Source organism: Drosophila kikkawai, chromosome 3R (assembly GCF_030179895.1).
Source record: "Drosophila kikkawai strain 14028-0561.14 chromosome 3R, DkikHiC1v2, whole genome shotgun sequence".
NCBI lineage: Eukaryota > Metazoa > Arthropoda > Insecta > Diptera > Drosophilidae > Drosophila > Drosophila kikkawai.
In genome coordinates, this window is record NC_091731.1 from 26215351 (window position 1) to 26234457 (window position 19107).

At 46.3% G+C, this 19107-nt stretch overlaps 4 protein-coding genes across 18 annotated transcripts in view; 1 reads left to right on the forward strand and 3 right to left on the reverse strand.

Annotated features, from left to right (window-relative positions):
- Window positions 1-11313, reverse strand: part of Sap47 (Synapse-associated protein 47kD) — a 29657-nt gene extending 18344 nt beyond the window's left edge. For 8 of the 14 annotated variants that reach the window (XR_005990880.2, XR_001770941.3, XR_005990879.2 and 5 more), the window contains exons 1-3: window positions 10912-11312; window positions 10071-10614; window positions 19-66 (exon numbers count right to left, since the gene is read on the reverse strand). Coding sequence is in view for 10 of the 14 variants with exons in the window: in XM_070286918.1 (XP_070143019.1) it covers window positions 19-66; window positions 10071-10285 (263 nt within the window). In the remaining 4 variants the exon portion in view is untranslated. Of the gene's footprint in view, window positions 1-18; window positions 67-10070; window positions 10615-10911 lie in introns of all 14 variants that reach the window. The other 6 variants (XM_017176031.3, XM_017176030.3, XM_017176033.3 and 3 more) reach the window with 3 other exon arrangements.
- A 275-nt stretch (window positions 11314-11588) lies between these two features.
- Window positions 11589-12616, reverse strand: blp (mitochondrial import inner membrane translocase subunit Tim16). 2 transcript variants are annotated; one of them, XM_070286277.1, is made up of 3 exons: window positions 12435-12616; window positions 12021-12365; window positions 11589-11965 (listed from the first exon to the last, which is right to left on the reverse strand). In XM_070286277.1, the coding sequence occupies exons 2-3, from the start codon at window positions 12181-12183 to the stop codon at window positions 11697-11699; spliced, it is 432 nt and encodes a 143-aa protein (XP_070142378.1). In that variant the 5' UTR covers window positions 12184-12365; window positions 12435-12616; the 3' UTR covers window positions 11589-11696. The 2 variants fall into 2 exon arrangements, with proteins under 2 accessions (XP_070142378.1, XP_017031338.1); XM_017175849.3 differs by having other exon boundaries at window positions 12021-12345; window positions 12411-12616.
- A 224-nt stretch (window positions 12617-12840) lies between these two features.
- LOC121502901 (uncharacterized) lies at window positions 12841-17228 on the forward strand. The gene is made up of 5 exons (XM_070286276.1): window positions 12841-14621; window positions 14677-14855; window positions 14918-15724; window positions 15782-16639; window positions 16701-17228. Exon 1 carries the CDS (start codon window positions 12920-12922, stop codon window positions 13712-13714), a length of 795 nt encoding a protein of 264 aa, XP_070142377.1. The 5' UTR covers window positions 12841-12919; the 3' UTR covers window positions 13715-14621; window positions 14677-14855; window positions 14918-15724; window positions 15782-16639; window positions 16701-17228.
- Window positions 14071-16549, reverse strand: Fbxl7 (F-box and leucine-rich repeat protein 7). The gene is made up of 4 exons (XM_017176234.3): window positions 15775-16549; window positions 14905-15708; window positions 14660-14839; window positions 14071-14606 (listed from the first exon to the last, which is right to left on the reverse strand). Exons 1-4 carry the CDS (start codon window positions 16547-16549, stop codon window positions 14071-14073), a joined length of 2295 nt encoding a protein of 764 aa, XP_017031723.1.
- Window positions 17229-19107: the final 1879 nt, after the last annotated feature.

Genomic DNA, 19107 nt, shown 5'->3' on the forward strand with positions numbered 1-19107 from the left:
GTACAAAAAAGAACTTACGTGGCTTCTGTGACAAATGAATCAACCATGGATGTGGACTTGGGAAGGCTACAAAATAAAAAACAATAATAAACAGAAGAAATTAAAATAATTAAAACAAAATATACATCGAAACGTAACACATAAACTGAATAATGAACACATCCCACACAATATTTTAGGGCTTAAACATATGATTTTCTGTTACCCGCTTTGCCGGCATTGCAAACACTAATAAATTCATTTAATTTCGCCTTGGAAACACCTTTCTCCTATCCGTTTTGTTCACATCTCGTCCGCATAATTACCTGGAAAAAGAGTGAAAAGTTTTCAAAAGTTAATGAAGATGTATATCGCCAGCGATTTTGAATGTGTTAGGCAAATTAATTAGACAATTTCGTGTTGGTTCTAAAAGAAACGCCCAGCCGACTCAAAGCGCTTCCTGACCTGACCCTCTAATTAAGCCAAGGGATATGATTACAGCTGTGGTTGGGGTGGGGGGCCGGGATATAACATGAAAGCGAAATAAAAGACCAAAGTTCATGCGCCAAGCGGACCCAGTGGGCCATTCGTAAGCACGTATACTTTATTTTATATATGTATTCTCGTAAATCTCAAGCTGAGCGAAGAAAAACAATTCTTAACATAAATCAACTCAACGTGGGAATTGTGTATGTGCGAGTGTGTGTGTTTTGACCGATATTTATGTAGCGATTTACCGGCAAGGACAACCAGCCAGCCATTGATAAACAATACGAATCGAATTGTATTGAATTGAATTGAATTGCAGGTGGGTTGGATACACAGACAACAAGGACAACAACAGAACTTTCCAATCGAAATATAATGCAAATCGCGCGCGCCCTGACCTTGACCCAGTGCAAATGCCACACGAATCGCGCCCCGTGTCCTGTGATACAGGCATTGAAACGAAGTAAAACAACATTGCTGGTTGCATTCGAACAACTTGCAAAGGGCAAAGCCAAGATAAAAGTCTAAGCTGGCGGAGCACACATCGCGTATACGTAATGCAGCGAAATGCATGCTAGCGGCAAGGCCAGCGGCGTTGGTAATGGAGCGACAATGCTGGGGATTGCCCTGACGCCTTGTGCCTGACCCAACCATGCGTAATTTATGCGAACCGATACCGCGGCGGCAACTGCAAATTTTATTCAATTAAGCGAAGCTCTGCATTTTACCCCCGACACCGTCGCTGCCACCAACGTGCTTGTTTATGGCAAATTGTCAGCCACAGCAACGTTGCAAGGAGAGCGAGCGTGCACATCCTTTGCCAGTTTCCGAGCTGCGTCTTTTTTACATAACGTAACGCGCATTCATTACAGGGCTAATTAAGTATACGCCATGTTGTGTGATACAGTACTTTGTGCAATGTTGTTTTGTTGTTGTTGTCTGGTGTTATTCTCGGGGCACAGCCAATAGTGGCGAACGAGCATATGGCAGCAACATTTTAGTTTTGACGAGGTTACGCCTGGGAGTGATGCGATAATAATATGGTTTATTGCGCTTGATAAATATGGCGCAAACAGGCAGATCCTTCAACTGGAACAAGGTTGACGTTGATGCGTCCATATGGATTCTCGTCACTGTACAAAAAGTGCACTGGGGAAATGTGTGCAAACAAGAATATTAAATATACAACTATCAAAGCTTTTAAGTAATTTAAGGAGTTTATAGCTTTCAAAAAAGTATAAATAATCTTTGTTATTGTTGATCGAGATCGTTACTTAGGGTACCTACGTTATGAAGCATCTATAAACTATATAAAACAAGGTCAAAAGTTTAATTACAGAATGATTCAGTTTCTTAAAGGAGAGTTCTTTGTATGAATCAGAAAGAAAACAGATGAAATGGTATTGTAAGCTAGTCCCAAATAAGTAGGCAACATTTCATTAATTTCAACATTTCAATTTCATTTTTTTGTTTGTGGCAAGATATTAACCATAGTAATAAAGACTCCTAAATAAGTGACAATCATGGCAGAAATATGGCATAAATCTGCAAAGCCCCTCTTAATTCGACACATTTTCAAAGAACCTTTTTATAGAAATCAAAGGTAATAGTAATTTCTCTATAAAAATCAGTCCAAATTAGAGGGAAATAGTTTTCTATAGAAAATAACCGACTTGGCAAGGCGATTGCGACGGTGACGAATGTAAACCATACGCCGCGTAATCCGAATTGGCGCACCCCGACGATGGAGAGCATCCAAGGACTGCGCCATCATGCAGCAACGCGTTGACCTTTAGCACACTTTCCGCAGCAATCTGTCTCTCATTCTCAGTCTCACTCTCGGGCATTAGCTTAATTGGTATGCAGGCCAAACTGGGTAGGTATTGGCGCTGTTGGCCCGGCTCTGTGTGACTTGGCATATTTCATTACTCAATTACAAAGCAAACTGTTTGAAGAGCCCGGCGAGTCATACGCCAGGACTAAGCCGTTTGCTATTTTCAATTAACGGACAAGTTGCACAATACACAGAAACACACTCACAGCACACACTCACACCCAGAAATTGAATCGCTGGAATGAATAGTTATAAATGAATGAACGGCACTAACACAGCGCCGATTTAATGAAAGATGCAATATGGACGAATGGGCGTGTTGGCCCTGATCTAATGCAAAGGACACCCACACCGAACCGAGGTCTCCATTTAATTAAGAAATGCTTTGACTCTGGTATGCGAACTCGTTTTTCGAACCAACAAGTGGAAAAATACCTAGTACACAAGACCGAATCGATAATGTTCCAAGGAAACTTTGGCAATCAACAGGAGTTTATTCAATAGAAGTGCTGCGTCTGAGATAAAAGAACAGGAAAATAAACACTGTTAAGCATTCAACTAACACTTTTAATTCCTGAAAACAAGCTCTTAAAAGTTTTAGTTCATTTTCTGTATACAGTTTTGTGTAAAAGCTCGGAACGGCGGAAGGCGGCATGTCTTTAATTTCGCTTTGGGCCACAACTTTGACAGCCATTTCTAGATAAAGTCGGGGAAAACCTTTTAAGAAGGTCGCTGGGCACGAAAATCGTACAGGTTCGTGGCGTAAGTAAAAGGTTCTCGCCCGTCACGTACAGCCCCGGGAATGTGTGAATTCTCACTTAAAGGATTGCCTTATCGGGGACATTTTCGGAAGCTGCGAAGGCAAACAACATTGGATAATGTCATTAGCAGTAAAGTTGAGTAATTTTGTTTATTGAAAAGTCGCGAGAGGGAAAGTTGCAAGGATACGGCGTGCCGAGGAAACTTGATTACAATCGCCGCCAAATCACAAACTATGCTCATTAAAAGTTATATTTTTCTCTCCCCCACAAAAAGGTCCCCAGAAAATGGCCAAAATTGGATTAGAGGGGAGCAGCAGCAGTCCCGAAAGAGTTGAAATGTCACCGTTCTGGCCTGGTGTTTCTGCCGTTGGTGTGCCATTTAATTTGCAAATTGTGCGGCGCAGAAAAGCGAGAAAAACGAGGCACCAAAAACCAACCATGGCCACCAGCCGTTCGCCTAAACTGACGGACCGTTAGAGCCTGCTGTTGTTGACAGTATTAATTGGGCACGTTAGCGCGTCGCCTCGCAGCGGAAGCCGAAAATTGAATCGGTGGCTGGCTACGTGGCTGCCAAAGGATGCTGCCAAGCAGCCAGAAGGATGTAGGAGCCTGCCGGCTGCAGCCCGGCCTGAAATTGAATTACGCTTGTTTTTCACTCCCTCTTCCAGCCACAGAATTGCATTAGCAAAGCGGGTAACAAAAGCCACAGCAGCGGCAGTGGTACACAGGCTTACCAATAATAGGCGGAGGCTCAACTGATGACCGGAGACAACGAGAGTTGTCCTGTTGCCAGCCGACAGCAGACTTTCCTGCCACAAGCCAGATGGCTTGTCTTCCGGCCGCCTACACTCCGCATTACGTATACGCACCGTCATTGTGATTAGGCCAGAGCCCCCGAAAAAGCCCAGCCATAAATTTCAACTGCAGAGCCGAGCAGAAATTTATGAACCACGGCGCAAAACAAAATGGCCGCCCTGAAAGCTCAGGGCTATGTGTTTTACACTCGACCAAATCATCGCACACACACACACACCCCTCCTGCTGGAATGGAGAGAGGGGGAGCTCCAGCCCAAACACATGAGCAATTGGGACTGGCTTTTAAAACTGGCAACTGAGCTGCCATTAACGCAATGCAAATAGAACCCTCCTCTGGACCAATGTTTCCTCCCCTTGCCGGTGGCTGCTTATCAAACGTTGATGTTTTCTACTTTCGCCTTTTTTTGTGTTATTACATTTTTCGTTCGTTTTGCTGGCATTTTATAGAGCGTGCCAGTTTTATGTAAATTTTAAATATTACTCAAGAGGCGGTTTATTTGCTGGAACCATTGGCTCTATGACTGTGACTGACAGGCGCCGGCAGCCCCCAAAGGGGGGTAGGGATTCTGGGGAATGATGTGTGATAAATACGACCATTTGCATAGTTGGATAAGCACTGCAGGATGTGTACTAAATGAGCTACAAAATACCGGAGATAAGCGAGGTGCGCTTTTAGGGATACATAGTCCTGGCACAATCGCACTTTTAATGTGTTAATGTTAAAGATTTATCCGATTAAACAGAAACCTTAAAATGGATAAAAGACTAGTTAAGGGTAAAAAACATTTGAACAGAATAAGAAAGAATGCATGGTCTTCAAAGATGTTTGGGCTTTAAACGTCTCTTAAAGAAATCTTCTGGCAAGTCTAAAGCAAGATTTAAGACTTTAAGGTACTCATTTGCTTAAAGAGTTCCATCCCCAAAACGGATGCCTGTTATTTGAGTTTTAGACTTCCGTTGGTTCACATGAATTCATAAACTGAGAGACTTTGGCTAACAGTTTCCAGCTCCCAGCTCCAGTGACACCCACGAAACTTTTCTGGCAGAACATATCTCATGCGGCGCTAGCAAACGGAGAAATAGAAACAAAACACGTACGTACGTAGTCGTCTGCCGGGCTGCCGTTTTTACGATACGCCGTAATTTGCTACTTTGAGGCAATTCCTGAGAGCTGCCAGGAGCCGGGAGGATACGCTTGCTTTTATGTGTGTGCGTGCTGCGCCCAGTTCCGTTCCCGCTGTGCCACCGTGTCCCCCCTTTTTGGTTCCACGTCTGTTGCATCGTTTGTTGCCATTACCCGCCTGGCCTGTCACTTCCGCGCTCCGTTAATATTTATGTTTTGCCAACGCTTGTCTTCGCTCTTAACGCAACTTTATCATCGTCTACGTCTGCAGCAGGCATGAGAGAACCCTGGAACCCGGGCCCAGCATCGCAACATTATCGTGAAGGGCTCAAACAGAAACTTTCGCCAGTGACTGGGCTTCCTGCTCTGACTCGCTTTAGTTGACTTCCGGCCGTGCACTTTGCCGTCCGGCGGACATTCAATTTATCTTTATTGGAGCGCAAGGCAAACTGCTAACATATGTTTCCCGCCCCCGGTTTCCGCCATTACCATATGGTCCAGGCCCGTGTCCTGTTTTCATTAGACTTTAAATCGGTCGATGGGTCGAGCATCTGCATCGTTCGCACCTAGGCCAGCCTTGGGGTCACTTTACGAGCGTGGCATTAAATTTTATATATATTCTCCGTTTCGCTTTGGCAGCGTGTTGGGGCCATAAAAAAAAGTGCGCTTGCCAAAACTCATGGCACCACACCCTGCGTCCTGGCCTAATTGACCGCCAATTGGCACGGCAGAAGTGGGGTGGGTCGACACGGGGCCGAAAAGTGCATCAATAAAATCGGTGTTAAGTTGATTGGGCACTTTGATGGGCCCTTTGATTAGCAATGGATACGATCTGGCAGTGATGGTATCGGAAATCTTGTTTTTAGCCAATTACTTGGTAAAATTATGGGAAAAAGGCCAAGAAAATTTAATCTGTAGGAAAGGTAAATGCTTTCCTGCCAGCAGAAAAGGGAATATTTAAGTTAAAACTGGAACTATCAATGCTTTTATATGCCTAAATAGATTTGTAATTGATTGAAATCAAATGTGTTTTCAGCTCTAAAGCCAAATTTACATTTCAAGGATGTTTCTTAGAATGACACGTATACAATTTTAGTCTTTTAATTTAATAAAGGTGAGAGAGTATGCAAAAATCTGTAAGGTTTAAGGCAGTGTGAAAAAGCTTACATTTCTGCTTCGGAAATCCAAATATTTTCATGAATTCTAAGATTAATTTCATCACATCACCCATAAATCATTTTTAAAATTAGAAACCCCCACTAAATTCCACAAACTAATCTAGCGTGAGTCAAGCAAACACCAAATTAAACCACTTGCCATTTCAATGGCTAACAATTAAGTACTGAAAAATTCGTGATAAACACTTAATTTGCATAAAAATTAGTATTTATATGCGGCACGAAACAAATGCCCAGAGCTATAAATATTAATTTGTGGCACACACACACATAAAGTCTTGATTTAAACACAGATAAAATACCACGAAAACGGTGTCTAAAAAAGGACAGTGTAAATTAAATTAAATGCGACAGCTGAAATAATATACACAAAACAAATAGTTTCGACTGGGGGTCGACTGGTCGACTGGTGCCCACCCACGGCGCAGGCGGCAATTAAGGAGCCGGACCCGAGCAGCCCGGAGTTAAATTGCACACACCGAGTGTGCGGAGTGGCACAGCAATCACCGCGCTGGGCTGACCACAGAAATTGTTGCTTTTGGGCGGACCGGAGGAGACCGTTAATTTAGCTGGCAAATGGTAAATGGCAAATGTCAAATGGCGAGCGGTCGAACGAGGCATCGTTAGCACCCACGCTGTAGGGCTATATCCTGGCAATGGCGATGGCGATGGCGATATGTCCGGCCGTGTCCTGCCTTGACATGAAATTTTAATATCGCCTTTAAATTTAAGTAGCCCAGCGAGGTTTTTGCATTCAGCTCTTGGCAGCGTTTCAATTGGACTTTCCCTTTTTATTTTCTCTTCTTTATTTATATTTGTATATCCTTGGGAAATGTTAGTATGTGTGTGTTTAGGAGGCCAAATGTCGCGTCGATAAATTTCTTGTGGATTTGCCGCCTTTGGCTGACTCCGATTTATTTATTTATATTGAGGCCGCCGTTGCTTTGATTTTATTATGTTTGCCGCCGTCTCCAGGTGGGCGTCCTACAAACAAACCAAACCAAAAAAACAGAAAAAAAAAAACAGAAAAAAAGGAACCCCAGTTTGGCCTTTGATTCCCTTGGCGATGGCATTTCACCCAAATATAATATTTATATAATTTCAGCAGAATTGCGACGAAAGAGGGATTTCTATTTGCATACAGAAAGCATATTTCAATCAGGCCAAATCCGAGGCGAGCGACATGTGCAAATATTTGTTTCTTAACTTTTGTGTTTGCCAGAGCCTTTGTTTTGCTAATGATGATGACCCGAAAAGGAGCATATATGTACATACATATAGAAATATGTAGAAGGGGCAACTTTTGGTCCTGCAATCAAAAGTTGCGTGTGTTGAGAGCAAATTGTGTCAAGCGGCGTTAAAAATGCATTGTACACTTTTCTTCAGGAGCGCTTGTCGCCTGCTCGCTGGTCCTGTCTGTTTGTTTGCCAAGCAATTTGGGCGCAAGATGAAATAGTTCTTACTCTTTTGTATTTTCTTTTTTTTTTTTTTTTGGCATAATTTTAGCAACAAAGGCAAGGGCATGCACACAGACACATACACGAGCACACTCGCACACACACACCCGAGTCGCAGAGAGCAAGTGCAAATAGTGTAAATGTCCTTGAAAGAGCCAACAACTTTGGCCCTGGCGCCTGCTTGCAACAAAAACAAGAGGGAAAGGCAAAACACAGAAAAGGGAGCCAAGAAGCGCATGTACAGGTGAAGGATTTACACGATTAAATGATGAAGTTACTCCATGGCATAGCCCACTTTTCGGGGCAACGCAATCGATTTTGCGGCTAAAGCAATTTCTGGCCATAACGAGCTAAACTCGTGTATGCACAGCAGCGAAAATTGAATAAATTAATTCATAGAAAATTATAGAGATTTAGCGTTGATTGCCGGGAAACCAGGGGAAATGACAGGACTCAGGACATAGGACAGACACAGGCAACAAGCCCGCGTGGCGGAGCGACACACGTTTTCTGAATGCACAATTATTAAATAGGCTGACAAAAGGCTGACGGGGATTGGGAGTGGGTGTGGGGTACGGTAGACAGTGGTGAGCGAGAGGAGACAGCGGGGGGCATGGCGTCGTTTTTACTCGTTTTGGCCACATCACATGTGCACATTTCGCAGAGAGCACTCGAGAGCGCTGCTCCTGGCTCTCTCGTATCGATCCGCAAAACGAGCAAAAGTCAACTGGAAACTGGAAAGCAACCACCGAAAAGAAGCAGCACATCCTGCTCCATGCCTCCCAACCGAAAACGAAACCCAAACCGAGACCGAGACTGAAACCGAGTGCGAGGACGAGTACGAGTCTGAGTCCGAGTCCGAGTCCGTGTCCTCCTCTCGCCTCCTCGCCGCTGACATTGGTGACAGTTTTTCTCTGGTCAAAAAACTGAATGTACAAAGCCCAGGGAGGAAGGGAGGAGGGTCGGCCCCAGAATGACTCAACATTTTGTGGTTATGCAGGAGCCACGTGCAAATTATTTTTATAGAAATACAAAAAAAAAAAAAACACAACCACAACGAAAGCTGGCCCAACTTGTCAATGTCAATTGATAGTGAAAGCAAGCGAGGAGCAGCTGGAGGATGGGGCGTGCTAGGCGTGACACATCACGGACTCCGCCAAAGACAACGGGCAGCAGCTGTTGGCAGCTGGCTGGAAAACGTGCTCCCCAGGATTGACATCCTGGCATAGCACAGACACACAAACACACTCACACAATTAAATATTAATGCGCGAAATTAAGTGAAAAACGGCAAGGGCATTAGTTGACTTGGGCTTGTCGAAAGGATTAGCCAGCGCAACTTGTGGCATTAGCAGGCCATCACACCAAGCTTAACTTGCCGAAAAAAGCTACCAAATTGGATTTTACTTTTATTTTTGTCTCCGTCGTGGCAGGAATTGAGGTGCCTCTTTTGTTGACACGGAACGAAAGAAGCTAAACTGAATTTTTGGGTGCGGATTGTTTGCCGGAGATTGATGAAGTGTCCCAGCAAAAACAACAGGGGCTGAGAAGGTCAAATGATACGAAGAGTGGAGAGGAGTAAAAATGTGGAAACACAATCAGTCAACTTGAGGCGGAAGAAACTATGAACACATAGCAAAACTGCGGTTTGCGGAGACAGTTGAAGGATATGTCAAGGGGTTTTTTCATTAAGTAAACCAATCTTGATGTCAGAAAAGACGAAAATTAAACTTTGTACTTTATAGAATCCAAGAACATAAGTTTCCTAGTAAGTACCTGTAAGGATTTAAAGCCATCAAATCGGTAAATTTTATAATATCCGTTCAGAGAGCAGGACTTAGATTATGATTAGGAACAGCTACATATTAGTCTGAATTCCCGAAATAATGAAATTGAAACTCGCCTTTGAACTCTCCTCGCAACTCAATTAACAATTCCACGAACCATTGCAATTCAAAAGCAATTTAACCAATTTTCTGTGCATTTAAAACGAGAAGGGGAAATAGAAATTGCTTGCCATAAAAGTTGAGGCCAGTCAGGGAATAAATCAACTTGGTCCGTGCGAAAACGAAGCCGTAAATATACGGGATATATGATATATAGGAGACGAAACGAAATTATCGGGCTTTTGGTTTTTCAGTTTAAGCAATTATGTTCGGTCACGTGAGAGGGTGCGGAATGCAATGAAATATGCAGGAGGAGCCGCTGCTGACTGCCAGCTATGATAAATGTGGCACGGAGGGCAGGACCAGCGCCTCTGCCCAGTGCAGTGTTGGGCCAAATGTTAAAAGGTACAAATTGCAAGGTCACATTGGCACGCCATGTCAAGAGTCGGGGCAAAGTCAGGATTCGGAGTCACGGAAGACTAGAAGAGACTACACGACGGATGATTCTACGGATACAAGAACGTGGAGTCAAACACACGCTACTCACCTTTTGCCAGCTTCCTCGCCCTCGAGTCCCTCGCCGCCGGCGGCTGCTGCTGCCTCCGGATCAACAGCGGCGGCCACCGCCTCCGAAGATGTGGAGGCGGCTGCTGGTGCGGCTGCGGCCGCCTCTCCTGTGGGCGCGGGCACGTCCTCGTCGCCAGCGCCGCCCTTCACGGCGCCCACCAGCGACGTAAATTGATTTGTTAGGCCCGAAAACATGTTCGCTACTGGTTACTGGTGCTGGTGCTGCTCCCGCTGCCAAGGATTAGCCTGCTCGCTGGTTGTGTGTTGGCTTGAGTGTGTGAGAGGTGGCTCCCAACCAGAAAACGTGCGCACGTTCGGCTCTCTCGTCGCTCGGTCTCTCGCTCTCTATTGCCTGGCAGATGCTCTCCCGCTCCTTGCGCCAACTTTATTACACACTGGGCAGAATGTATTTTGTAATGGGTTTGCTGATTTTCGTTCAGTGTTTCGCACCACAGAAGTTTCACTTTCAACGCTCGGCGTTATGTAAATTCTCGCATTTAACTTTTTGAGACTCGCTTTTCACGCTGCAGCAAGACGGTCGGTTGGATGGATGGATGGATCAATGGAAGGGAAGAGAAGAGCCGAGCTCAGGTTTAGTTGCAAAATGACGTTGCACAGCGTTGTGCGTGGCGGCGGTGGGGAAAATCAATAAAACGGGCATAAATTTTGAACGGCCTGAAAAACGGGGCACAATTACACGATACTATGTACTACGCTACGATTCGATCGATTTTCCACATGGACACGCTCGAGTTTTTCTTTTCTTTTTGCACATCGACAACAATGACAACAAAAGCAATCTCTGCGTCGCAGCCAATTACCACTTGAGCTTTTTTCCCTGCCAAAACTGTGGATTTTCTTTGCGTTCAAGGAGACGTTGGATTCTCGGCTGCCCACTTCGAAGGTCCTCTGAAAACTGACGGAGCAGCGGAATGTCGTTGGCTCAAATAGCGAGCTGCCTGCTGCTATGGCGTTGGGCTTCGGGCGTCCTCTCTCTAGCTTCGCTTTCTCCCTGGAAAAGCGCAGCTTTCCCACTCCGCCTGTTTCCGCTGTCTTGGCTGGTGGTGGGTTTTCCTTTGTGCACTGGAATGTCCGTCGCTGGGTGTGCGCATGTGCCGTTTTTTAGCGTTGTTAACTCGCAATTAGACAAAGCATTTGACACGTATAAAAACAAATAGTACGCAGCAAGAATCTTTGTTATTGTTTGTATATCTGGAAATAAAATCGATTCTATAATCGACTATCGAAAAACAAATAGTCGACCAGAGATGGGCAGCTTTCGATAGCAAGAATCTGACTTTGTTCTTGAATGAATCGATGACTGATGGCGCCTATCGGAACTTTAAGCGGTTGTTTGGAATGAATTTTTCCAATATTAAAAAGATACAAGCCGAAACTATAGACCCTTAAGGGGATTACTACATCCTAAGTCGGTTAGCGAGCTAAGTTTTAAAGCTATCACGGTTCAGGTCCCTAGCAAATGGAAACACGCTCAACATCATGTTCGTAAAACTCTATTTACACCAACAGACTCTCAGTTTTTGTACTTAACATAGTTTTATATCAATTATCAGCTAATTAGTTCGATGCGAGGCAATTTGTAGTTTCAGCGACGCTGCCGCGCCCTGCTCTGCGTCACCTCCTCCTCTGGCGCTTCCGCTGCAGCCTCCGTGGCCTTCGATTTCGGCGTCTGCTGGGCCTTTATCTCGTGATCTATCCGTTCCTTGGCCCGGAAGACTTTTGACTGGAGGTAGAAGGAGCCGCCCTTGGACCGCTCGTTAACGTTAAACAGATGCTCATAGTTCTTGACGACGCCTTCCACGTTCTTGGTGTCCTCCACGTTCAGTATCTGCTTGGCTTCCTCCAGCGTCATGCCTACAAAAAAGTTGCCTTAGCATTGCAGCTTTGCTTGGAAAAACGAACTCCTTACCTGTACGCAGGTTGGACTCGGCGCTCTTCTCGCCCTGCTTGCCGCCACCCGCTCGCCGAGCGGCCTCCTGTGAGGCGGCAATCTCCTGTCTCAGCGCTTTGGTGAAGGCCCGTCCCACCGCCTGGGCGCCCAGCACGATGATTTGTGCAATATACTTGGCCATGGCGGGTGTGTTTTTGTTCCGTTTGCTGCTCGGCCTTGGACCTTAAACTTGTGGCAAGCTGGGATCCGGCTGAATTTCGGGTGCCTCGAAAACGTGTTGCTGAAATTACGCAATAGCTGATTTACCACCGGTGCTGCCGCTTCCAAGTTGGCTTTACCTTTGCTGAAAACAGAAATAGAGCGCTGTTAGAAGAATAAATGCATTGATTAATATTATTATTTAATTACCAGCCGCTGCAACGAAATTGTTACGTCCGCCAGGTAAATTTCCAAAGTTTGTTTCGGTGAAAAGAAGAACAAGTTGGCAGCGCCGTATCTTGGAGATGGAAGTTGCCCCCAAATATCGATATTTTCAAGCTTTTTTCAAGCTAAATTTAACTTTTACTGTGTGACGACAAAACTTTTAAATTTAATTTATTTTAAAGGGTTTAATAAATATTGACATTTAAATATTTGAATACCCACATCAATGTTTATGTTTCCATGAAAAATAAATATATAAATAATCCCTAAATATATTTTGGTGGCAACGCAGATAAATCTTTTATAAATAATAAGATCCTAAAAACAATAATATTTTATGTAAAAGTAACTAATGAAGACCGAAAAGTTTTTAAAAATATTTTATTACAAATTCTAGCTATCTTATGAAATATATCGTCTATCGATAGTTGGCGGCAACTTTCTGCTACTTATAATTTTTCAAAATTTCAAAATTCGTAAGATAAACAGATGGCATGGCATTGGGCCCGAAATGGGAGAAAGCCTACGAGCGATTGGCTCAAGCGCACTACCATGACCAGCAGCAGGTGGAGATCCTGCAGCGGCAACTGCAGCGACTTAGGGAAAAGAGGCATTGCCTGCAGAAGAATATTGAGTATGAGAGTCACAACACCGAAGTGTGGATGCAGATAATGGCCACCATGCGTCGGGAAGTGGAGCGGGTTCGGAGGCAGCGTGATCGCCTTTCGCCTAAGAACAAGAAGCTGCTGCAGCAGATCCTGCGACAGTTTCCAAAGGACAGATTTGAGGACAGGGTGCGACTTATGGAAGTTTCCGAAAAATTAATGGCCAAGCCGTGTACAGATGCTTCTGTTGCGAAGGCAAAGATGGACTTGGAGGCCTCCAACAGAACTGTGCCTTCTCAACAGAAGCCCTGTGATATCAAGACCCAACCTAAGGTGGACAAACTGCTGGCCAGGATTAATGCCGATTTGCGAGAACTACAACGGATCGATAAGGAGACAATGGAAACCATGGCTGACATACGCATCCTGAAGTCCACCATAGAACATCTGAAAGGCGGCACCAGTGTTAAGATCACTCCCTATGTGGTCCGGCGCAGTTTCTTGGATTTAAAGAAAGCTTATCCAAGGGATATAAAGGCCACCATCGGCATAACTCGAAAGAACCGGAAATACATTACACGGGAAGAGTTGGACATCCGGCCTCCATACATTCTGGACCATGTGCCGCAACTGACGCCCGACACCTTTAAATTTCTGCAGATGAATTCCAAGCGCAAACACTGATCCTCTGCTTCTCTGGTGGGGGACAATAATTTATTATGCCAAGAATTAGTCTACTTAATCATAGTCTAAATGAACATGTTCTATGCTACGCTAATCCTGTCCAGCTTCCGTTTGATATTTACAATTTACAATAACAACTAAACTCAGTGAACATCCCAGGTCCCTCTCCTCTGCAGGATGATCATTGAACTGAAGTTCCGGGGCTTGGCTCCTTTGCGTGGCACTTGTATTGGATCTCCCTCTAGCGGACACCCCGAACTCCTGCTAATCTCGGATTTTGTGCAGCTGCTCGTTCCCAACGATATCTGCTTTTATGGCCTGCCTCTGTGCTTTGTGGTGGCTTCTTTCCGGACATCCTAACAGAAGCCCGGATTGGTGTGCTCGATTATGCAGCGCTTGCAATACTTCTTGACCGCCCGGTAGCCCTCGATGGACACCGGGCAGTCCTGGATGTTTAGCTGCTGTAGTCCGCGGCAGTAGTAGGCGATACACTGAACCCCCCGGTCCGTGATCATGTCGCAGCTACGCAGGCTCAATTTCTTCAGGTTGGGACAGCTCTCGGCCAAGGCCCTTAGTCCAGCGTCGCTGACATCGCACTTGCCAATATCCAACGCCCTCAGCCGGGGACAGGAGCGGGCGAGGACCGTAATGGAGTCATCGCTGACGGCCTCGCATCCTCGGGCGTTCAAATACCTGAGCTTGTAGCACCGCCTGGCGATGACCTTTAGCCCGGCGTCCGAGACCCGTTCGCACTTGGCCACAGAGAGGTAGCGAAGCGCCGCTCCCAGCTTGGCCAACTCATATAGGCCAAAGTCGGTGATGTTCAGGCAGTCGGACACGCTCAACTCCTTCAGTGAGACGCAGAAGCTGGGCACGAACTTTAGACCCGCATCTGTGGAGGATAAAAGTTAGTACGATTTAGATGCAGATCTCCGGAAAACTTACCTGTGATTTGTATGCAGCGCCGCAGGTACAGATACACCAGCTGTGGACAGTTCTTCACCACGATCTTCAGGCCCATGTCGTCGATGGCCATGCAGTCGGTGAGGTCCAAATACTGCAGCAGCAGGCGTCGCGGTGGCTCTACGTGAGGATTGGGACTGATGCTGCTTACCTGACTGCAGCCTGAAAATAATAAATGGTTTGTATTAGTAACCCACAGTCTCATCTCAATATTATTCCCCTCTCACCTGTGACATCCAGATGCTGCAGGTTGCTGCACTTGGTCAGGGCCTCGACCAGTGCCTGGTTCGAAACGTCCACACAGGTCTGCAGCTGCAGGTGAGTCAGTTCCGGGCAGCGACGCGTGAGCAGCTGGAGTCCCTTGTCCGTGATGCGGCAGCCGTCGCCAAGCATGACACGCTCCACCTCCGGACAGGCGCCGTTGCAGCTCTGGCCGCACAGCTGCCGGAAAATCATCTTCAGTGTCTTGTCGCCGTTGAGGTGCTCGCCCCGCAGCGATATCACCTTCCACAGCACGGGCCGCCAGGCGAGGTGCTCGAATCTCCGGCAGACCCGCGCCACGTTACACAGCTCGCAGCTGTCCAGCCAAGAGAAGATCTTGACAACGGCCTCATCAGGCAAGCGATCGAAGAGCGGGCCGCAGCGGAAGGGACCCTTGCGGTTCCAGGGCGGCGGCCCGATGGCTGTACCAGGTCCCCCTCCGCTGCTAGAGACTCCTCTCCGCGGCGTTGTGGCCGGCGTGCTGCTGGCCATGATTCCCGCTCCACTGGCAGTGGTGGAGCCGGTCACATTGCCCGCGCCACTCGAATGGTGACCTGTGGGTGAGGGCGACACCAATGTGGCATAGCCCTGGTCCAGGCTCGGCGAGAAGCGCCCTAGGTTGCACAGGCCGTCTGACAGGCTCTGACCTTTGGTGTGGTGGTGGTCCAGCTGGAAGGCGTTGGCGGGCGAGTTAGTGCTCCGGTTCAGGAGGTAGCGGTCTGAGCCGCTCGTCTCGCTGGGACTGGAGGTGCGCGGGTGGTGCAGGCGTTCTGGAGGGGCAACAAGGTATTTAAATTAATAAATTATATAAATAAATAAAAATTCGAATTCCTCACCTGGCAGTCGCTCGTTCCCGCTGCCGCTGCTGTAGTCCTCCAGGTAGTAGCGCTCGTTTTGGTACTGACTCGCCTCGGCGCCCAAAGGCAGGGCTCGCAGGGCATTGCCCAGATACAGGGACTCCATCTTCTTGTCCAGAAGATACTGGGCGCCACTGCTGGCGCTGCCGTTGCTGCCCAGCACAGTGGGTACACTACAGCGTCCGCCTTGGACGCGTCTTCTACCGGCTCCTCCTGCTCCTCCACTGCCACTCCCCGTGCCTCCACCTGCATTGTTGTCACTGGAATCCTCCGTATCGGCACTGTTGCCGTGCATCCAACTGGGTCGCTGGGCTCCGAATTGCAGGACATGCTCTAGGGTGAGGAAGTTGCGCGGCTGTGGCACAGGCGCCACGTTTCTCGTGGCAGGGGCGGGCAGCTCGGGTGACTTCTTGACGTGCCGTCCCACAGAGGCAGTGGAGTGGGCTCCATAGCTGGCCTGTTCCGGACGGGAGTGGCGACTTCTTAGCTCAAAGGTGGCAGCCTTTTGCTGCACCATGTGAAGCACTGCTGCCGCTGTAGATGAGGCGGTGGCCTGCTCATTGGGCGACGTGGAATCCATACCAGGATTGGGTGACTTCCGAGACATCATTTTGTAGGCCTGTGGGTCCAGCGGACTGGAACTTAACGGATGCGGGTGATGATAGTGATCGCGCACCGCATTGCTGTTGCGGCCCAAGGAGGCTAATGGACACTCCAGGTCGCTGGTGCGACGGCTGCCGGTTTTGTGCGACATGATTGGATCCTCTTAAGGACTAAGCTGTCGGCAAGTGGCCTCTAAAATGGCGATGAAGTCTGGAAAAAGAGAAGAGATTGGAATGTATTGGTGAGTATTTGATATATTATATATCTGAGAGCTTAAGTTTAATGTTAATCATTTAACTTAGCTAAATAGATCTTTTGACTGGCACACCTTCAAAATCTTTGATGACTCAGAATTTCCCCAAAAATCTATACCAAACTTGAACTTTTAAATGTATCAAAACAGAATTCTATAAGGTCGTAAACCCAAATCGAAGTCTGACAGATAGACACAGACATTTATCGATGGCCTGAGCTTGTGTCGCAGCCTGGAAAATGGAATTTATATCTGCGATGGCCATGGGAACCATGGAATGTGTGGTGGACGCGTGTGGGCAGCATTTAGTGGGTCTGCATACCACTCGCAATTATTAGAGAAAAAGCACTGGCACTGGAGAGTCATAACTGGGAGTCATAAAGTGTGTTTTTACTTTGACCACTCCTCCAAAAGTTTACTGCAGTTGACCTTTCGGATCCATTCAGCATTCAAAGCTCTCTGGCAATTTGTGGGTGAAATGAGCTTGGGACTGTTGCCAAACAAATCGCTCTGCGCACATATATATTTTTACAATTAATAAGGGGATCGCCCACGCTCGGATCTTTGAATCCGAAATCATTGGTTAGTTTTTTGGGGGCTGCTTTATGTGTGTATATATCTTTTATTTGGCCACACGTATGCTGTCATTTCCATTGAGCCCTGGCTGGCTGGCTGCTCCATTCATCGTCGGGAACCAGTTTGCTGCAGGTGGGGACTGGCGGAGGAGTTGGAGCCATCGAGGAAGCGGCAGAAGGCGTGGGCTGGCTTGTGGCCATCCGCAATTTGGCCCGCTGTTATTGGGCTAACCTTAAGACCTTAAATTAAGCCGAAAGTAACCCAATTCGGCTGGGCGGGGGGAACAACAAAAGATCTCTTGTTCCCGCAGAAGCCATAACCATTCTCTTTACAGATTCTCGGGGGCTCTGCATAATTTACTCGGCCAGCTATCTAAATAGAAAACCATAAATTCATATCACATTTTTCGTGGCCAAGTCTTCCCCGGCATTTCTGGGTGGGGTCTTGGCCGGATCCGGGCACGGGGCACACCTACGGAAAACGGGGACTGGCGCGGCACACTTCGGATCTTCGGGACGAGTAAGTCAAAAAAGCAGCTCACCTAGCCTAGCGATCTCTGTTTGGCTTTGGCTTTATTTTTATTGTAATCAAATTTGAAATTAATTTCGATTTTTGTGTTGTATCATTTCTGGCCGCGCCATAAATAAACACAAATAGGCAGCAATAATAACACTGGGGCCTAGCACACTCGGAGCACAGCCGACAGAAATATGTCTTGTCATTTGGCTTATGGCAGCTGATTAATCTTAGCATCTCCGAAACCGAAACCGAGACCAAATCCCCATAACCAGACCAATACCATAACCAAAACCAAAACCAAAGCCGAATCCGAATCCGATGTGAAGTGGAGCCGCCGCCTGTCGCCTGTCGCGCCTCATATGGAATGTCGCTCAACTGGTTCGAACTTCCCAACGAAAAAAAAATGAAGAAAAAATCAGGGGTAAAGAAAGGAAAATGCTCCGAGCCAGAGATCACTCCACTCCACTCCACTCGAGAGAGGTATTTGATTTTCTCCTAGGCCATGGCTGTGCGTTGCCATAATTCACAATAGTTGGACAATAAATAATTAATAAAGCACGCTCGGTGTGTGGACAAAAGTGTCAAATGGTTCATTGGGCAACACAGCATGGAATTTGCATAAATTTACATGCAAATGTAATACATTCTGTTTGTTTTTTCATTCTTTGTCTACGGCTAGAGGGCTGGAATATCATTAGTAAAGCATTAAGCCTTGTAAACAACCTACACGGAGCTGGTAGAGTTCTTGTTGGCCAACACATTAGGGTTAGATTAGGATTTTAACAAAGTCTTTAAGTAAAATGTAAAAAGGAGAAAGTTTTCTATTATAAGTATTTCCATTTAGTGTCTAAATAAATTAATTTAAATGTCTATAAGAGCCTTTAAGTTGTATTGGCTTACCAATAAATTTAGATATTATTAAATGACTAGTTAAGACGCTTCAACTAATTATGTTTGCACAAATATTCACCGTCTTATCGGCAATCAACGATAGCATTCATGTTCTCACAATTAATTTTATATCCCGGATTACCTTCGTATCTGTCAAGTTGCCCAATCAATTGCCATTCAATTAAAGCGCATATATATTTCACAATTTTATGAAGCAAATAAAAATTGAGAATCCACAGCTAAGGCCAAAACACTCGGCGTCCGGTCATCATCTGTTGGAAACTGGTCCATGTCCGCATCTATCGCGATCCGAGTCGATGTTCCTATCTCCATCTTTACGTGCTTGTTCATATTTCCCCGTCCAAGAGCCGGAGCCAAGCCTCTTCAAGTGCGCTCAACGAGCACACAAACGAGCACATAAAATATGACAACAACAAGTACTAATTATTTAATATGCTTAATGAGCAAAT

Excerpts from the sequence above, each read along its gene's own strand:
- blp (XM_070286277.1), bottom strand. The coding sequence starts at position 12,183 with ATGGCCAAGTATATTGCACAAATCATCGTGCTGGGCGCCCAGGCGGTG. Across the intron at positions 11,966-12,020 it reads CGAGTCCAACCTGCGTACAG|GCATGACGCTGGAGGAAGCC; the intron begins GTAAGGAGTTCG and ends ACTTTTTTGTAG.
- LOC121502901 (XM_070286276.1), top strand. The coding sequence starts at position 12,920 with ATGGCATTGGGCCCGAAATGGGAGAAAGCCTACGAGCGATTGGCTCAA.
- Fbxl7 (XM_017176234.3), bottom strand. The coding sequence starts at position 16,549 with ATGTCGCACAAAACCGGCAGCCGTCGCACCAGCGACCTGGAGTGTCCA. Across the intron at positions 14,840-14,904 it reads GCAGCATCTGGATGTCACAG|GCTGCAGTCAGGTAAGCAGC; the intron begins GTGAGAGGGGAA and ends TATTATTTTCAG. Across the intron at positions 14,607-14,659 it reads GCGCTGCATACAAATCACAG|ATGCGGGTCTAAAGTTCGTG; the intron begins GTAAGTTTTCCG and ends TATCCTCCACAG.